Source organism: Hyperolius riggenbachi, chromosome 12 (genome assembly GCF_040937935.1).
Source record: "Hyperolius riggenbachi isolate aHypRig1 chromosome 12, aHypRig1.pri, whole genome shotgun sequence".
In the NCBI taxonomy this organism is placed as follows: Eukaryota; Metazoa; Chordata; class Amphibia; order Anura; family Hyperoliidae; genus Hyperolius; species Hyperolius riggenbachi.
In genome coordinates, this window is record NC_090657.1 from 81,891,726 (window position 1) to 81,909,721 (window position 17,996).

The following is a 17,996-nucleotide window of genomic DNA, read 5'->3' on the forward strand; positions in this document are numbered from 1 at the left end:
CTATTTCTTAGCTGTACTACACATACAAATAGTTATATCATATGTTTATTACCACTTCAGGTCCCCTTTATTGTCCCATTATTTATTGTCTATGTGAATGCAAACGCTTAGCTACTCCACTCTGAAATTTCAATATTGGGAGGTTCAGAGTTTCTGCTTTCAATCGGTTAGTACAGCTGTGGAAAATAAGCAGTAATTGTTCCTGCTGCATGCAGCTAATTGCACACGCAGGAACTTACCATGGCCTCTGTACCGAAAACTAGTTCAATGGTTTTCAGATTTCAGACTGGAAAAGTGCGTAGCATAAAGAGAAACCGTAACCAAGAATTGAACTTCATCCCAATCAGCAGCTGATACCCCCTTTCCCATGAGAAATCTATTCCTTTTCACAAGCGGATCATCAAGGGGGCAGTATGGGTGAACCCCCTCCCACAGGGTGATGTCAGCACCTTCCAGCACTGAGGTACTGACATCACACTGTGGGAGCCTTGTTGCATTGTGGGAAATAACAGCTTTAAAGCTTAGTTGGTTTTGAACATTCAGGGCTGGAACCCACAGGAGCGCTTTTGGCAGCGTTTTGGCAGCACTGCGATACGCTAGCAGTTTGCCAAAACGCTGGGCTAATGTTAATGGATGGGGCAACTTCCACAGGAGCGTTTGCGTTTCTCAGAAACGCAAACGCAGGACCTGCAGCATTTTCGGAGTGTTAGCGCTTCAATGTAAAGTATTGAAACGCTAGCAGAAACGCTCAGCAAAACCTAAACTGAGCGGTTTTGCTAGCGTTTTGCGGTTCAGCACACTGTAACAAAATGAAAAATAATTCACAGGACCAATCAGGATAAAAACGCAAAACGCTACGCACCCGCTGGGCAAAAAAATACAATGTTGCAAAACACAACCAAAAACGCGCATGAATCCGCTTGCAAACCGCTCAGACAAAACGCTAGCGGTTGCGTTTTGCGTTTGCTGATTTCAGTGGGTTCCAGGCCTCATAGTTGTATTAAAATCACCTCTCAGTTTCAATTTTCAGATAACATTAATTTACTAAACACATTTGCAGTTTTTGTGTGGGTTTTTTTGTGAAACAGTGGAATTTCACTTTAAACAGGACTGTTTCAGGTCATAGGCCATCTAGGCAAAGGCCTAGGGTGTATTCTGTTGGTCATAGAGCAACACTTATATATTTTATTGTTTCTTTTTGTAGAAAGAATTGCAGTGCATAGCACTGTGCTCTTGATTGCTGGTCGCATACAGTGAGCCTTCTATGCCTTCACATGTGGCTGTCCCAGCCTCTTTACTCCATAGTTCAGTAAAGCAGCAAGCCCCACCCCCACAGCGCTTCCTCACCTGCACGTGAGAGCCGAGCTGTTCTTAGGAGAAAGATTAGGAGAGTATAGGCTGTGTGTGAACAGTGTGTGATAAGCGTGTCTGTGTGTGCTGGGTGGGGGAGAGAGATTGCCTGGCAGTGTGTATGCAATGCGTGTCTTTGAGGTGATTATCCCCCCCCCCCCACTTCCAATCATAGTGTCTCCAGCAGCCGGATGCCAACATAGTTTGTCTCTAGCATTCTAGTGCCCCCCTCCCCAGCTTTCTGGTGTTCCCCTGTAATGCGTTCCAGCTGCCCAGTGCTCCCCTGTAATGCGCTGTCCAGTGCTCCCCTGTGATGCGCTGTCCAGTGCTCCCCTGTGATGCGCTGTCCAGTGCCCCCCTGTGATGCGCTGTCCAGTGCTCCCCTGTGATGCGCTCCAGTGCTCCCCTGTAATTCGCTCCAGTGCTCCCCTGTAATTCGCTCCAGTGCTCCCCTGTAATGCGCTCCAGTGCTCCCCTGTAATGCGCTCCAGTGTTCCCCTGTAATGCGCTCCAGTGTTCCCCTGTAATGCGCTCCAGTGTTCCCCTGTAATGCGTTCCAGTGTTCCCCTGTAATGCGTTCCAGTGTTCCCCTGTAATGCGTTCCAGTGTGTTCCCCTGTAATGCGTTCCAGTGTTCCCCTGTAATGCGCTCCAGTGTTCCCCTGTAATGCGCTCCAGTGTTCCCCTGTAATGCGTTCCAGTGTTCCCCTGTAATGCGTTCCAGTGTTCCCCTGTAATGCGTTCCAGTGTTCCCCTGTAATGCGTTCCAGTGTGTTCCCCTGTAATGCGTTCCAGTGTTCCCCTGTAATGCGTTCCAGTGTTCCCCTGTAATGCGCTCCAGTGTTCCCCTGTAATGCGCTCCAGTGTTCCCCTGTAATGCGCTCCAGTGTTCCCCTGTAATGCGCTCCAGTGTTCCCCCGTAATGCGCTCCAGTGTTCCCCTGTAATGCGCTCCAGTGTTCCCCTGTAATGCGTTCCAGCTTTCCAGTGTCCAGTGGCTTTTTGTCATCTGTAGTGCATTCCAATGGCTGACCCATGTCTTATCTGTAGGGCTAGAAGTGGCCTTGGCACACACCAATCACCAATTTTAAGTTTCTTCTCATGCTTTAAAAAAAAAAAATACAAATGATTAAAAACACTCCAGAAATTATTCTGCTTGATTAAATAATGTTTGCTGAAGCTAAACTGATCGTTTCTGTTTTGTCGCAGGACATGAATGAACCATCTAACTTTGTCCTTGGCTCAGTGTCAGGCTGTCCAAACAACAAGCTTGAAAATCCGCCATATGTGCCCGGTAAGCTCTAATAGCACAATTGCAGGTCTAGGGGATAAATCCATTTGATATTTGTGTTTTTTTTTTCTGTTCTTTAGTCATTCTGATGCTTTTACTGTATATTTTATGTATGAACTATGTGGATAAACCAATAAGCAAACAACTTTTTTTTTATTAGCCCCAGCTCTCTGAAAGCTGCAGTGAAGCTCACAAAACCTGTTAGGGCCCATGCACACTTAAAGGGAACCAGAGACGTAGCACCCATGTGTATTTTACCATATATATCAGTAAGAACATTCGAGAAAACACTTACCATGCTCTGTTTCATCCTCGCTGCTAAAAGTGTCTTATCAGCTGTGATAAGAATCCCGGACTGAGCATTCAGTCTGGCTTTGCAGGGAATAATTATAGCTGAGTCATTATAGCAGAGCCACAAGGGGGCAGGCTTTGGCTTGAAAAGACACCAGAGAAGACAGACTCCGCTATAATCTTTCCGTAGCAAAGCTAGACTGAGTGCTCAGTCGGGGATTCTTATCAGAAGTGATAACAGTCAGATTAAACAGAGAACAATGAAACAAAGAGCAGATTAGGTGTTTACTGTCATGTTCCCACTGATTTATAAGGTAAAATACAAGAGGGTGCTTCATCTCTGGTTCTCTTTAAAAGCACAAAACAGTTTTATCACGGGTATTTTTATCGTGATTAGCGAGGTAAAATCACTGTATACTCCCGCGATTCAGAGCAATTGCGATCAACGCTTTTATAAGCACTGTATTGCGATCACTCCTGAATCGCGGCAAAATGCTGCGAGGAACATGTTTTGTGATTGCTGCTAATCGTGAAAACACCTGCAATCGTGGCAGTGAGGTCACTGCCAAAGGTAATTTTGCGCTTAAATGGAAAAAGGAAAAAGTATTATGACAGTTAGGGCTGGTTCAGACGGTCGTTCAGAGGCGTTGCGTTCGTTGGCGTTGCGTTCGTAATGCGTTCAGGCTTTCAGCAGCGTTCGCGTTGCGTTTGCATGCGGTCACGTTTTTTCTTCCCCTAGGGGGACATTAGCCGTCGCGGTTAACCGCCCCTGGAAGCTACATGTAGCTTCCAGGGGCTCCTTGAACGCCAGGGAAAATCGGGACCCGAACGCCGCGTTCGTGTAAACGCGCGTAAAAGCTTGGTACAAACGCTCCCATTCACTTGAATGGGAGCATTTAACGCCAAGCCCCAAACGCTGGCAGTAGACGCTGCACAAACGTCCGTCTGAACCAGCCCTTAAACAATCAAGGACCAACTTAATTTTTTTTTTTATTCTAGTAGAAGATTCTGAAAATCTTGGTTAAGGTATTTTTTCCAGTAACCCTCCAGGACAGGTATACTACGAGATTTGGCCCCTCCCAGGAAACAGGAAACATCCACTTGGTCTCTCTATAAGTTTAGACCCACCGCAGGTGTCCGGCAGTATGGATGTTTCCTGTTCCCTGGAACAGGTCTCTCTGTAAGGTGTCCGAGTCCTGGAGAGCCTGGGTGGCTAAGGGCTTTGGGCATGCTGCTGGGGATTTATGCTGGCCGATAAATGCGGAGATCAGTAGTGTGGAACCAGTGGCTTACCTCCCTCAAACGCATGGTGTTCAGGTGATGGCGGCAGGGGGAAGGCTGTAGCGAAGACGCTCTTTTGGCAGAGGCCGCTGGCACGGTTGTTGGACGCTGGGGGAGACAAAGCGGTAGGCAGAGGCCGTGCGCATGGTTTCCCTCAACCAAGATGGCGGCACGGACGTTTCCGGTGTCGCCGTGACGTTACTTCCGCACGCCAGAATTGAAGAGCTACAGCGGTTCGGCGTTCACTCTCACTATCCATTAAACTGTGTGAGAGATGAACGCTGCTCAGGAGGCTGGGATTCAAGGCAGGAGGCCAAGAAGGATACCAAAGCCGACAAGCCTGAGACTGATCCAAACAAACAAGACGCAGGAGCGGTGAGATAAAACTGATTTGGATTCGTTTTTACAGCTAGCCTTAGCTGTTGGGGCAAAGTTCGGCTAATAATTGTTTGTTTTAGCTAAAATGGTTTCTTTGACTAGGGTTGTTTTGTCTGTTTTTCTTTCAGAGTAAATACTGCTGTTTAAACTGACAGGCCCAGGTCCAAACGTTGCCCTATATGCAATATTAAATTGCCACATGTATGTGCTAAAACTTTGTTAAGCATGCACAATTACACTGCTTAATCAGGAGTCTATTAATTCATATAAATACTTAATGAATGCAATGAGAAGTGAAATGACTGAGTTAATTAAGGCTTTCAGAGAAGCAATGGTGGCTTCAGCTACACAAGCACCTGTTAATGTTACAGATAAAAATTCCTGTGCCAATTAATGTTGAAACTACTTTTTTTGCACAGGCTGGGGTGATTATAACTCCGCCAGTTATTGACAATATACCTGCTTCCGTATCAGAGGAAATTGTTAGTAATGTATCTGTTGGACCTTTGTACATAAAAAAGCTACAGCTAATAGACAGGTTTTGTCTGATTCTGAACCAGAGTAATTAGAAATGGAGGATGTTTTTGATTCTGATGGTGAAGAGGAGTATGCAAAGCAAACCTGCAATAGTTAAATTTGCATCAAGTGAAACTGAAAAGCTTTATATAATGCATTTTTTTAAAAAACTGACAAGCCACAAAGGACTTCTGTACATGAGGAATTGTATGCAGGAGTAGAAGGGGACCAACCACTAGTATTTTCTGTACATACTTCAAAGGAAAAGTGTTTTTTGTCTAGGTTTAAGGGAAGGTTTCATTTTTCAGAAGAGCATAGCAAATACTGGGACAAGTGTCCTCATTTGTATTGCAAAAAGGGTGTGTGCATCAAACACCAGGTGAACCCTTATATACCTGGCTTTGCAGATAAGGCCTAATTAGCTTGTTCATGAGACACTGCTCAAGCTAATCTGCTTTCGCTTTTGCATGCCAGGATAGGTAGGGTTTTGCCAACTAACTCACCAAAGGGCCCCAGGATCCCAAGTGTCCTAAGTTGGATGCTGTCTTTTCTTAAATTAAAATTAATTAGCTTTTGAAGGTGTTGATAATATAAAAGAGCCTTCAAAAAAAAAAAAAAAAAAAAAAAAAAAAAGTTTGCTTTAAAGAAAACTTGGACAGCTATTGGTAAAAATTTTCGGCCTGCTGCAGCAACTACAGTAGTCGCTCGCACTTTAAATTTGGGAATGCGGCAGGTGGAAAGGCACATAAAAATTGGTGCAAGTAAAGAGGTGATCTTAAATTCTTTTACTGTGATGTTTAACCACTTGCCGACCGCACACTCATAACGTGCGTCGGCAAAGTGGCAGCTGCAGGACCAGCGACGCAGTACTGCGTCGCCAGCTGCAGCCTAATTAATCAGGAAGCAGCCGCTCGTACGAGCGGCTGCTTCCTGTCAATTCACGGCGGGGGGCTCCGTGAATAGCCTGCGGGCCGCCGATGGCGGCTCGCAGGCTAGATGTAAACACAAGCGGAAATAATCCGCTTTGTTTACATTTGTACGGCGCTGCTGCGCAGCAGCGCCGTAAGGCAGATCGGCGATCCCCGGCCAATCAGCGGCCGGGGATCGCCTCCATGTGACAGGGGACGTCCTGTCACTGGCTGCACAGGACGGATAGCGTCCTGTGCAGCCCAGATCTCCCGGGGGAGCAGGTAGGAGAGGGAGGGGGAGGATTTCGCCGCGGAGGGGGGCTTTGAGGTGCCCCCCCCCCGCAAAATGCCAGCCAGGAGGAGCGATCAGACCCCCCCTGCACATCATCCCCCTAGTGGGGAAAAAAGGGGGGCGATCTGATCGCTCTGAGTGCCCTTTGATCTGTGCTGGGGGCTGCACAGCCCACCCAGCACAGATCACCTAAAACAGCGCTGGTCCTTAAGGGGGGGTAAAGGGTGGGTCCTCAAGTGGTTAAAGCTATTCGCTTTATGATTGATGCGACTTCTGAATCACATTGATGACAGAGCTGCAGTGTTAGCCAATGTAGCTAGAAGGAATCTTTGGATAAAGACATGGGAAGTATTTTACCCAAAAATAAAGTGTGTACAATTCCACATTCAAGAGATCGATTATTTGGGCCAGATTTGGTACAGATTCAAATTTTCGCCAATATCACAGCTTCAATAGAGCAGAGCAAACCGAACGCCTTGTTCAGAAGCTCTGATGCACCGTCTAAACAAAAGGGACGAAAACCAGGTGTGAGGAAGAATCAGCAATTCCTTCCACTCTTTAAATTTGCGAAATGACTAGTACCCGTAAACGGAAAGGGTTGTAGGCAAAGATATCCCTGGTCAAAAAACCGACAGGAAAAATTCGATTGATATGGAATCGGAAGCCAATAAATACATTCATAAAACATGTAAAGTTTCTGAATGGAGTCAATTTACACAGTCTGGAATCTTCTGATTCCAGGAGGATACAGCATAAGCATCGGTCTGAAAGATGCTTATTGACATGTACTGATTGAATCGAAATCCCAGGCATTTCTGAGGTTGCAGTGAGAAACGGAAACGGAATGTATCACTTTCAATTCCGTTGCCTCTCCTTTGGAATAAAATCGGCACCCAGAATATTTACAAAAATTATTTCGTAAATAGTTGCCGAACTTCACAGGAAAGAAATTGTGTTAATTCCTTACCAGTTAATGCATCATCATAGAGGTAGTGATTACAGAACTGAAAAAAGATGGATGAGTAATAACCATAGAAAGATTTCAAATACAACCATCTCGGATAATTCGGTGCCTAGGATTTGTGATAAATTCGATGGAAAATCGTCTTAGGGGAACAAAATTGTTCAAGTTGATGAATTTAGCGTTTTGCCGGGCATACATGGCTCGGTTATTGCGCCGGATCGAGCCAGCGGCTCGATGCCAGCGCATCCTCGCTCGTGCGCGCAGATCGATTGCCGCTCGTCCCCTTCCTTATAAGCGCTCGATTCCCTGCCATTGTCCGCAGGCGGAGGTCGAGCGTCTTGATCGGGCCAGCTGAATATTATCAGCTGGCCGGAGTCAGCTGCTCGATACACAGTACATAAACGTACCGTGTATCCCCAGCATTAGAGAGTCTAGTGTTAGCAGAGGACAATCTGAAGTCATTCACAGTTGTACACCTAAAGGGCTCAACAAACAATCTAGCAGACGTCGATTGTGAAGTGGACTTTGAATATAGCAGGTGGATAACCCAGATGTGGGGAATACCAGAGGTAGAGTTGTTCTCATGAAGATAATGAATTCAGAGATGACTGTAATTTTAGCTGCACCCAGTTGGGACAAGAGATTGTGGTTTCCGCTATTGTTGAATATGAAGTTTGCAGGACCGATATTGTTACCAATAATGGACAATCTAATCACAGTTCAAGAGGTGAACATTCCTCAAGTAATACATTTGAATCTAGCGGACTTGCTAGTGAAAAGTCTATCCTCAGGAAAAAGACTATCTAACAGAGTGATAGAATCTTTACTGAATAGTTAGAAAGCGAACTTATATAAAATGTATGACCTGTGCTTACAAGAGTCTGTTTGTTTTTTAAAGGTAGCCGTACACTGTTTAGATTAGCAGCAGACAGATTATCAGATACATTTCTGATCTATCTGATGTGTTTAGGTGCATTGGGGTCAATGCAGAGTAATAAGCAATCTCTTCAGATCGATTTTAATTTTCCAGCTTGTCAGAAAGATTGCAGTTGATCCTTCGATCGCAATCAGGCAATCGATTTGCGATCGATAGATCGATTTCGATCGATCGGCCGAAAATCGACTGGGTATTGGCTTTTTAAGTCTGCTGAAATAGGGACAATTTGGGAGTTTTTTGCAAAACTATGTTAATGGTCTGACCCTAAACACTATTAGGGTTCAGATCTCTGCATTATCAGGATTTTTTTACACAAGCAGTTGGCTAATGATCCTTTAATTATTAGATTTTGAAGTCTGTGGAGCGGAAAAGGCCGGTTGTGGTGAAACCGTTTCCGAAATAGGATTTATCGACTGTACTAAAAGCTTTGACATTTTCGCCTTTTGTACCAGCGGAAGACTTAGGCTTAGGACCTATAACGCTAAAAGCGGTCTTTTTAGTGGCCATAACTTCTGCAAGATGCATAAGTGAATTAGAGGCACTGTTATGTAAAGAACTGTCCTGCACAATATATGATGATAGAGTTGTTCTCAGAACTAGTGAAGATTTCTTGCCAAGGTCAGAGATAGGTTTACAGAGGTCAAGAAATTATATCTCCTTCCTTTTATACTAATCCATTGAATGGAAAAGAAAAGAAATAAAGTATGTTAGATGTAAGGAAAAATCTGATAGAATAGCTAAAGAAAGTAAAAATATCAGAAAGTTTATTTGTTAATTTTTCTGGCAAGTTAGTAGTCCAAAAGGTATCGAGGGGGAAAAAAAAAAAAAAAAAAAAGATGATCCAGTATCCAGTACACAATGCACAGATTGATCCAATCTGTGCATTGTGGAAGCGTATAAAACCATGAATTTAGAAATTCCTGGTGAAGTAAAGGCTCATTATACCAGGGCCACGGCTACGACCTGGGCTGGCAGAGCTGGAGTGTCTCCAATGGAGATATAAAGCGGCGACATGAAAGAATATCAACACATTCATGCGCCACTACAAGTTGAATCGGATGACTGCAAGGGAGTTTGGAAGAGAAATCCTGCAAGCGGTCAGCCCGCCCTAAGGTTGGTGAGGTTTATTTCTTGCTCATCATCTCGTAGTATACCTGTCCTGGAGGGTTACTGGAAAAACCCTAAGCTAGCTAACGGGTAGATTTATTTTAGGTAACCCTCCAGGACAGGTTGCGAACCCACCCATTTTAAAATTATGTATATGTAATACTGTATACGTTATGTGTATATATGATAAACTGCAATGTATAATTAGGGTAGTCTGGTGTGTAGACCATGTTCAGGGTTTCTTGAATACATACTGCCGGACACCTGCGGTGGGTCTAAACTTATAGAGAGACCAAGTGGATGTTTCCTGTTTCCTGGGAGGGGCCAAATCTCGTAGTATACCTGTCCTGGAGGGTTACCTAAAATAAATCTACCCGTTAGCTAGCTTAGGGTTTCTCATTTGATTCCTTGCAGATTCATCTGCTGGGAATTGATTCCACAAAATCTCAGATTGATTTGTTTTTGTGAACTGTGACATAGGAAAACACGGGCATTACTTTGAAAATCAGTTATCCTTTCAGTTATAACTTATGAGAGCAACTTACAGTATATAGTGTAAAAGGACCCCGATTCCTACAATATCAGTCTTTATTTCTCAATTTTATTTAAAATGCTTCTAGCATTGGTTAGGATAGATCTGATGTTACCACCACACTTTACTTATATTAGAGATAAGGGGAAAAACCAGGAAGTATAGATACATTTTCGGCACCAGCCCCAATGGGAGGTGACTCAGGGAGGACAATTTTACACAAACCAGTTTGTAATTTGGCTTTAAAAAATGATCTTTACATCATATAAGTGTTGTGCCAGGTATGGTTTTCATACATAGCTGATGTTTTAAAATCTGTTTGCTTGCACCCATGACAGCAGCGCACTCAATGGTGGACAACACACTCACATTTCTCTCGGACACACTCAGAACATTTCTTCTAAAAACACTCGCAAGTTGTGTCTTTCTTATTTAAATCTTATTGATTGGAAGGTAAAATGACAAACAATACAGACAAGTACCAATACTGATCACAATGTGTCAGATCCACCACATTTGCTTATTAACATGTTTGAACTTGAAGAATAGCTAATCAAGAAAAAAAACTGTAGGGTAATCAACAGTAGTAACTATAATGTGTAGGATCGGGATACTAAGAATTGTACTGATCCTCGCATAGATATTCCCATGACATGTAACCTGGTATGCATGAAGAGGAAAAGCTTGCCTCAATACATAGTCCAAGGTTAGCCATCTAGTGATTGCAGGAATAATATGGGTAAACTTCATAGTGAAATGTTTGTTGGCTGATAAGCCCTCAACTCAATTGACTACATGGGAGTGGCTACCCAAATACAGGGCCCTAAATTCAGCAGATTCCCTATATAAATCCCAGCCCAGGAACTTATAAATGCTTCTGTATTCCCCACATTGGCTAAGGCCACAGGTGTTCAACTCCAGGACTGGAGAGCCAGATCCATGCCAGTGTTTAGGATGGACTGAGAAAGAGAGGAATGTGTTCTACCTGATGGACCACACCTTTCCTGATTCAGACTCCTCAATTAATTTGAGTGGTGTCAAAAATGCGTGAGGATCTCGGCCCTCGTAGGACCGGATTGACATCCCTGGCTAAGGCCATGAGTTCCTCCAGGTGCACAATCTAATGTATGGGCCCAACTCAATTGTCAAGTTGAGGTGACAAGGGAGACCTCCATGGCCTTGCAATATGTAGTTCAGGTGCATCTTTCTACTCGTGTGCTCAGTCAACTCGGAAATATCACGCTCCGGGTGTCTGGCAGTTGTGCCCATAGGTTTACATACCCTGGCAGAATTTATGATTTCTTAACCATTTTTCATAGAACATGAATAACGCAAACTTTTCTTTCACCCATGGTTATTGGTTGGCTGAAGCCATGTATTGTCAAACTGTGAGGCGCCTTATTTGTGGCTACAAGCACTATTGGGTACTGCTATTTGGCCTGAGGAAGTGGGTATGCACCCTTGAAACACGTTGCCAGTGCAATAAAATTCTATCAATACGTGAATTTGTCTTCATTGAGGTAAGCCACCTCACTTTTTTCATTTTGTTTTTAAAGCATTTTACCTTCTCTGGGTGCCTCTTTCCCCTTTATCCATCGTCAAACTGTGTTTACACTTTTTAAAGCCACCCCATGGTCACCTCAGGTAGCGTACACATGCTTGCACCACACTGTGACGCACCATGTTCAATGTGGTAGTAGCCCCATAGTTACCACTACTTCTGCAGCTGTTGTGACGTACCGTGCCAAATGTAAAAGTGGCCTAAGTGAGAGGGATATGGATGCTGATCTATAGATTTCTTTTTAAGCAATGCAAATTGCCTGGTTGTCCTGCTGATCCTCTGCCTCTAATACTTTCAGCTATAGACCCTGAACAAGCATGCAGCAGATCAGGTGCAGTGACTGAAGTCTGACTGGATTAGCCACATGCTTGTTTAAGGTGTGTTTTTCAGACACTACTGCAGCCAAAGAACATCAAGCCTGCCAAGCAACCGGTATTGTTTTTAAAAGGGTAAAAATGGCAGCCTTCATATGAATCTCACTTCAGGTTCCCATTCATGGACAAGTAAGTGAAGTGAGATGTAATACGGAGGTTGCCATATTTATTTCCTTTTAAGCCATGCAAATTGCCTGGCAGTCTTGCTAATGCTCTGCCTCTAATACTTTTATAGACAATGGCTATCATTCATAAAGCATTTCCGCATGCGGAAATGCTGAAAACAGCTCACTTTACCGACCTCTTAGCAAAGTCTCCATTCATAAAGGCTCTTTCCGCATGCGAAGCTGACATTTCCGAGCAGAACGATAAATCACCGCCTTGTGCGGTGATTATCATAAAAAATTTAACAAACTGTCAGTTCATAAAGAATACCGCAAGCGGTGTGAGGTCGGGAAGTTCCGCTCCCTCTGATGTGGCGATAACAATTAAGTGAATGGAGACACACAGACCTCCCAGGCAGCTGCAGCAGAGCGGAACACGGAGAAATGTATCAACTCCGCAGCTTCTCCTGTTTCCGCCTGCCTACCGCCAGCCTAGTTCGGGAAATCTCCGCACTCCTATCGCAACTGTATCCTTTTCTATGAATGCCCATCCAGAAGTCTAAAATACCGGCAGCGGTGTTTTCCCACATTGATTCTCCTTACCGACAGCTGTTTTATGAATGATAGCCAATGATCCCAAACAAGCATGCAGATCAGATGTTTGACTGGCTTTTTGCTGCATGTTTGTTTCAGGTGTGCGATTCAGACACTACCGATGCATTTAAGTTTAGCAGGACACGAGGCAACTGGTCTTGTTTAAATGGAAATAAATATGGCATCCTCCATATCCCTCTCACCTCAATTTCCTTTAAAGTGGAGATGAACTGACAGCTGTGTTTTGTTTTTTTGCCCTAAAAGTAAGGCAGCATGATTCCTAATGGTGTGATTTTTGCCTTTGCAGGTGTAAGAGGTGGTACCTTACAGCATGCCACCATCTGCACATCCAGCCAGCAGCATCTCTCATCTCACTACAACCTTCATAACCTGTATGGTCTCTCTGAGGCAATAGCATCACATCAGTAAGTAGGCAGGGGGAATATGGGAAGAAATGACGATATTCAGTGCTGGGTGTGAAATTGTTTGCAGGAAATCATGTATAAGCAAATGCACTGCCTTCATATAAAAGCAGAGTACCCATTGCTACAACAAAGTATTCAATAAAATGGCCACATCTATGGAATATCGAGCTGCAATCTTTAGCACAGCCAATAAACTGCAACCAAACAGACATCATCAAAAAGGAGAACCTTACATTTATGTTTTGCTTAAAGGAAACCTACACCCCCCCCCCCCCCCCCCCAAAAGTTTCACTTACCTGGGGCTTCTACCAGTCCCCTGCAGCCATCCTGCGCCCTCGTAGTTACTCACTGCTGCTCCAAGCCGCCATGCGTACCTTTGTACGCATTCCTGTTGGTGCAGGAGGCTATCGCGGACATTAAGACGTACATTTTTACATAAAAATGTACTTGTTAATGTCCGCGATAGCTTCGGCAGACAGTAGCATTTGTTTAGCTATATTTCTTGGTGCCTGCTGTTGCCATGTGCCCACCTTTGGGGAGATTGGCTTGGTACTTTATATAACCCCACCTCCCCCCACCCGTTTTTAAAAGAAATTGCATTGTTGGATTGTGACTTCCCTGGTGCTGCTCAGAGTGAGGATAGGTTAGCGACGCTATCCTCACTCTGGGTTTATCACCATTTTGTTAATATACAGTACGGGATAGGTTGCTGCCTCCTAAGAAATTACCATTTACATTTTCCAATGTAAGCCCCAGCAGGTAGACAAGGTGAGCTGTACACAGGCTAGATCCTCAGTAGTGATGCCCACAACCGTTCATCTTGGCTAAGAACCAAGCACCTTGATAGAGTGTGGCCATGCTCAATAACTCTGTACAAAGAGGGCAGAGCAAGAGCTCATTAACAGTAGGCAGGGAAAGAAGGCGGGAGGGGGTGGAGCACGAGCACGGCCACATGGGCCAAACTCTGTGTTACTTGGATTAACCACTTGGGGGCCACCTTGGCCAAGAACCAAGCAAGCAGAAACTCCTCCATGCAAATGACATCAGGGAAGCATTTTATGTGGTTCAGTTTTTGAAGGTAAAAGGTGATCACACAAAAGATTTATTTAGGGATATTTTTGTTTACATGCACTTAATACATTTTTTTGATTTATGGACAATGAAAACTAGTCCTTTTGAAAGCAACTTCACTTTTCTGCTTTTTTCACAACAGCCTAAAGACGTATGTGTGTTTTTTCCCCTAGGTGGTCTTTGCTATTACAAACTGAGTTTGATTTAAGTCTGTATTCTAATTGCAATTTATAATTAACGTTTCTAGTGCTTTGGTGAAAATCCGTGGGAAACGGCCTTTTATCATCTCTCGCTCCACATTTCCCAGTCATGGCCACTACGCCGGTCACTGGACCGGGGATGTCATCAGCTCCTGGGAGCAACTATACTACTCTGTACCAGGTAACTTAGGTTTGGCATCAAATAACATTAGAATGAATGACTTTTCCATTCAATAGAAATTGACAGCTGTTCGGTTGTCTTTGTTGCAGCCGTATTGCTGTTCGGCATGTATGGCGTTCCTATGGTTGGGGTGGACATTTGCGGATTTTCTGGGAACACTACGGAGGAGCTTTGTGTGCGATGGAGTCAGCTCGGCGCTTTCTATCCATTCATGCGAAATCACAACAATCTCGATTCTAAGGTAAGGAAATATCAGTGGCTTATTTACAATACAATTTTTTTTCTTCTGGAACTTTGAGACAATTTCAACAGCATGAAAAGGGATTAATATTAGTATAGTTGTTAATTATTTTATTAACCTGTTTGGGGTTTTTATTGCTGCCTGGATGAATTATCAGCCCAATCTTTCAATAGAGAAAGTGTTCTAAATCTCCAAACAGGGACATAGTGTAGTTATTCTAGTGGGTTGGGGTATAAACCTTTTTCTGGTTTTATTGTTGTGAGGTTTTTATCGCTGTGTGCAAGTTGCATGCATATTACAGGGGGGTTGGGGTGTTCCATTTCCTGGTTTATTTTTTTTATGTCCAAGGTTAGTTAATACTTTTATATGAATATTATCTTTGTAAATAAGAAAATGCTTTGCAATGTGCAGAGTGAACACATGGAATCTGCTGTCTGCTCAGGGCCACTCCGCGTATGTCTGCTCAGGGCCGCTCCGCGTATGTCTGCTCAGGGCCGCTCCGCGTCTGTCTGCTCTGCACATCAGAGCATATTTTATTTGTTTATATGAGCTAAATGGTCATAGATTTCAGCATGCAATCTATTGGAAATTGTCCTAGTGCTGCAGACCCCTCCCACCACGAGGGCCTGTACCATGTGTCACCGGTGCATTTAGCACTACTCTACACCTATGCAGTACCGCAATGTGCATTTCTGCAAGTCCCTGCCGTCCATTGATGCTAACGGGCGCCGAAATTTAGTATTTCTGCCACTAAACCACTAAAACCAGCACTGCGTAATATGTTGGTGCTTTATAAATACAATAATAAATAAATTAAATAATCAGGAGTCTCCTAGTACTGAATTTTACCTTCCTCAGTGCATTTTGCAGCCATTGTACAAGACACTTTTTGTGGTGAATGTACATTTCTGCACTGGGAAGCGCCTAAGCCTATGACAGCTGATTGGGGGGGGGGGGAAAAGCTTGGCCTTAAAGGTAGTCCATAAGTTGAGGCCCCCATCCATGAAAGAAGGGGGAAAATGGATAGCAATACCTCCAAACAATGGCAAAAAATAGGTGTGGCCAAAACATGATATGGTTGGAGCCAAATACTAGCAATTTCTTGGCTAAATTGCACCCAGGGTAAGGGCATAGATGCGCTTCCAACGTGGAGACAGGTATAGGTAGCCAGCTATAGGTTCCCACCAGTATAGGTAGCCCATATAGTTGCCCCCAGTATAGGTTACATAGGTAGGTGCCCCCAGTATAGGTAGCCAGCATAGTTGCACCCAGTATAGGTAAGATAGGTAGGTAGGTACCCCTCAGTATAGATTAGATAGGTAGAAGCCCCCAGTATAGGCAGGAGGGTGGACATAGCGGCGAGGGAGTGGGCAAAGAGAAGTTTCCGCTTGCCTGCCTCCATACTGCATGCAGCTTGTATCGTCATCCTCTCCGGGGATCCGTCGCATTGGTAAGAGCGCCCCCTGTAATAACATGCAGTTACATCATCAAAGGGGGTGCTGTTACCATAGCAACAGACGTCGGGACAGGAAGTAGATAGAAGCTGTGTGCAGGATCGAGGCAGGTAAGTGGAAACTTCTCTCTGCCCGCTCCCCTGCCGCTATGTCCACCCTCCTGCCGCTCTGCCTGGTACCCCACCTGCACGCCTGCCACCAGCAGCAGAGTGAGGCCCCACACTGTGCGGCTCGCCTATATTCTGGTGGCACCCCTGCCACAACGTCAATGTGCTGCAAAAATTGGAATGAAAATTTGCATCAACTCTGAATTATTTACATCTCATTGCCTATCCCTACTACTTGTTCTTTGTGCTGCGACCTAATGGCTAACATAACATTATGCAGGACCTGTGCGATATGGGGAAGATTGTTGAATTAGGTTCGATTCACACTGGCATGGATGGAAAACTGATCAAAGTAAAAACTGATCCGTGGCACTGATCAGTTTTTGAAAAGGCTCAGTTTTCTGTCCGTGACCCTCTGTCAGTTATTGTGAGGTCAACGCAATGCATCCGTTGGTCCGGAAAAATCGCTGCAGATCCAAACTTGCAGTGCGTTCAGTGGAACGTGCCAAATGGACCAATGTGAATAGATCCATTAGTTAACAATGGATTGTTTGCATCTGTTCTGGTCTGCTAAACCTTCTGCTTTTAAGGCAAATGTGAACTGGGCCGTAATCACTCAGGCTCTTTTCCCACTAGGTGCTGTGCATTCCTTTCTGACGGACCACACGTAGGTTGCGACAAGTAAATGTCTAATGACTCAAGTAAATGTCTAATGACTCATGTTACCGTTCACATTAGTTAAAGTGTTACATTGTAATGGCTCTGGTAACATTTAATTACACGATGCATGTGATTTCCCATTGGGTGAATTAGCACTGGCGCTGCTGATACACGTCAAAGCACAACTTCCTGTCATGTTGTGTGTAGTAATGCTTGCATGAAATTGGGTTTATACATGCGTTAGCTAGTGGGAAAGGGCCCTCAAGATCCTCTATCCATCCCTTTTCATCTTATCTGTGTCAGAGGTCACTTTTCTCGCTGTGCAAAATTAATATGTATTTTTTTTTCTGCCCTTTCAGTCACAGGAGCCATACGTGTTCGGCAAGGATGCTCAAAATGCCATAAGAAGAGCTCTGAAAATCCGCTATTCTCTCCTTCCCTACCTGTATACATTGTTTCATAAAGCGCACAGTTCGGGGGAGACTGTTGCTCGGACTCTCTTCTTAGAGTAAGTATTTATTTTGAAGTCTTTAGTGTTGCTATAGTTCTTTGTACATACATGCTAGATAATATATTTCCCTTTATAGGTTTCCCAGTGATCCAAACACATGGACTATTGACCGGCAGCTTCTCTGGGGGGAGGCCTTGCTGATTACACCTGTCCTTGAGCAAGGAAAAACTGAAGTAAATGGCTATTTCCCCTCTGGGACGTGGTATGCTCTTGAAACGGTGAGTCGCTTTTACTTTATTTCTTAACACTGGGAGACACAAACCTGAAATGGGGCTCTAAACATGGAAAGTTTTAATTCTTGCAACTTTAGTCCCCCATTCCAATAAATTTTCAGTCTTTGAGGGGGAAAAAATGAAGACTTCTCCAATTATCAGCTATCATACAATATGTATGCTAAAGCTCTCTATAGTTTTTCAAACTTCCTTAACCATTTCAGCCCGCGGGGATTTTTTACCTTATGCATCAGAACAATTTTCACCTCCCATTCATTCGCTAATAACTATCACTACTTATCACAATTTATTGATCTATATCTTGTTTTTTCCACCACTAATTAGGCTTTCTTTGGGTGGTACATTTTACTAAGAATTATTTTTTTATAAATGCATTTTAACAGGATCAATAAGAAAAAAATTGAAAAAAATTCATTATTTCTCAGTTCTCGGCCA

General features: G+C 44.0%; 1 protein-coding gene across 1 annotated transcript in view; it reads left to right on the top strand.

Moving 5' to 3' along the window:
• The window catches only part of LOC137542003 (lysosomal alpha-glucosidase-like), an 84,018-nt gene that overhangs the window by 51,279 nt on the left and 14,743 nt on the right, over window positions 1-17,996 (top strand). Inside the window, exons 11-16 of the mRNA XM_068263594.1 lie at window positions 2,558-2,642; window positions 12,786-12,903; window positions 14,222-14,355; window positions 14,445-14,596; window positions 17,177-17,325; window positions 17,405-17,546. Of these exons, the coding sequence (XP_068119695.1) occupies window positions 2,558-2,642; window positions 12,786-12,903; window positions 14,222-14,355; window positions 14,445-14,596; window positions 17,177-17,325; window positions 17,405-17,546 (780 nt within the window). The remainder of the gene's footprint in view (window positions 1-2,557; window positions 2,643-12,785; window positions 12,904-14,221; window positions 14,356-14,444; window positions 14,597-17,176; window positions 17,326-17,404; window positions 17,547-17,996) is intronic.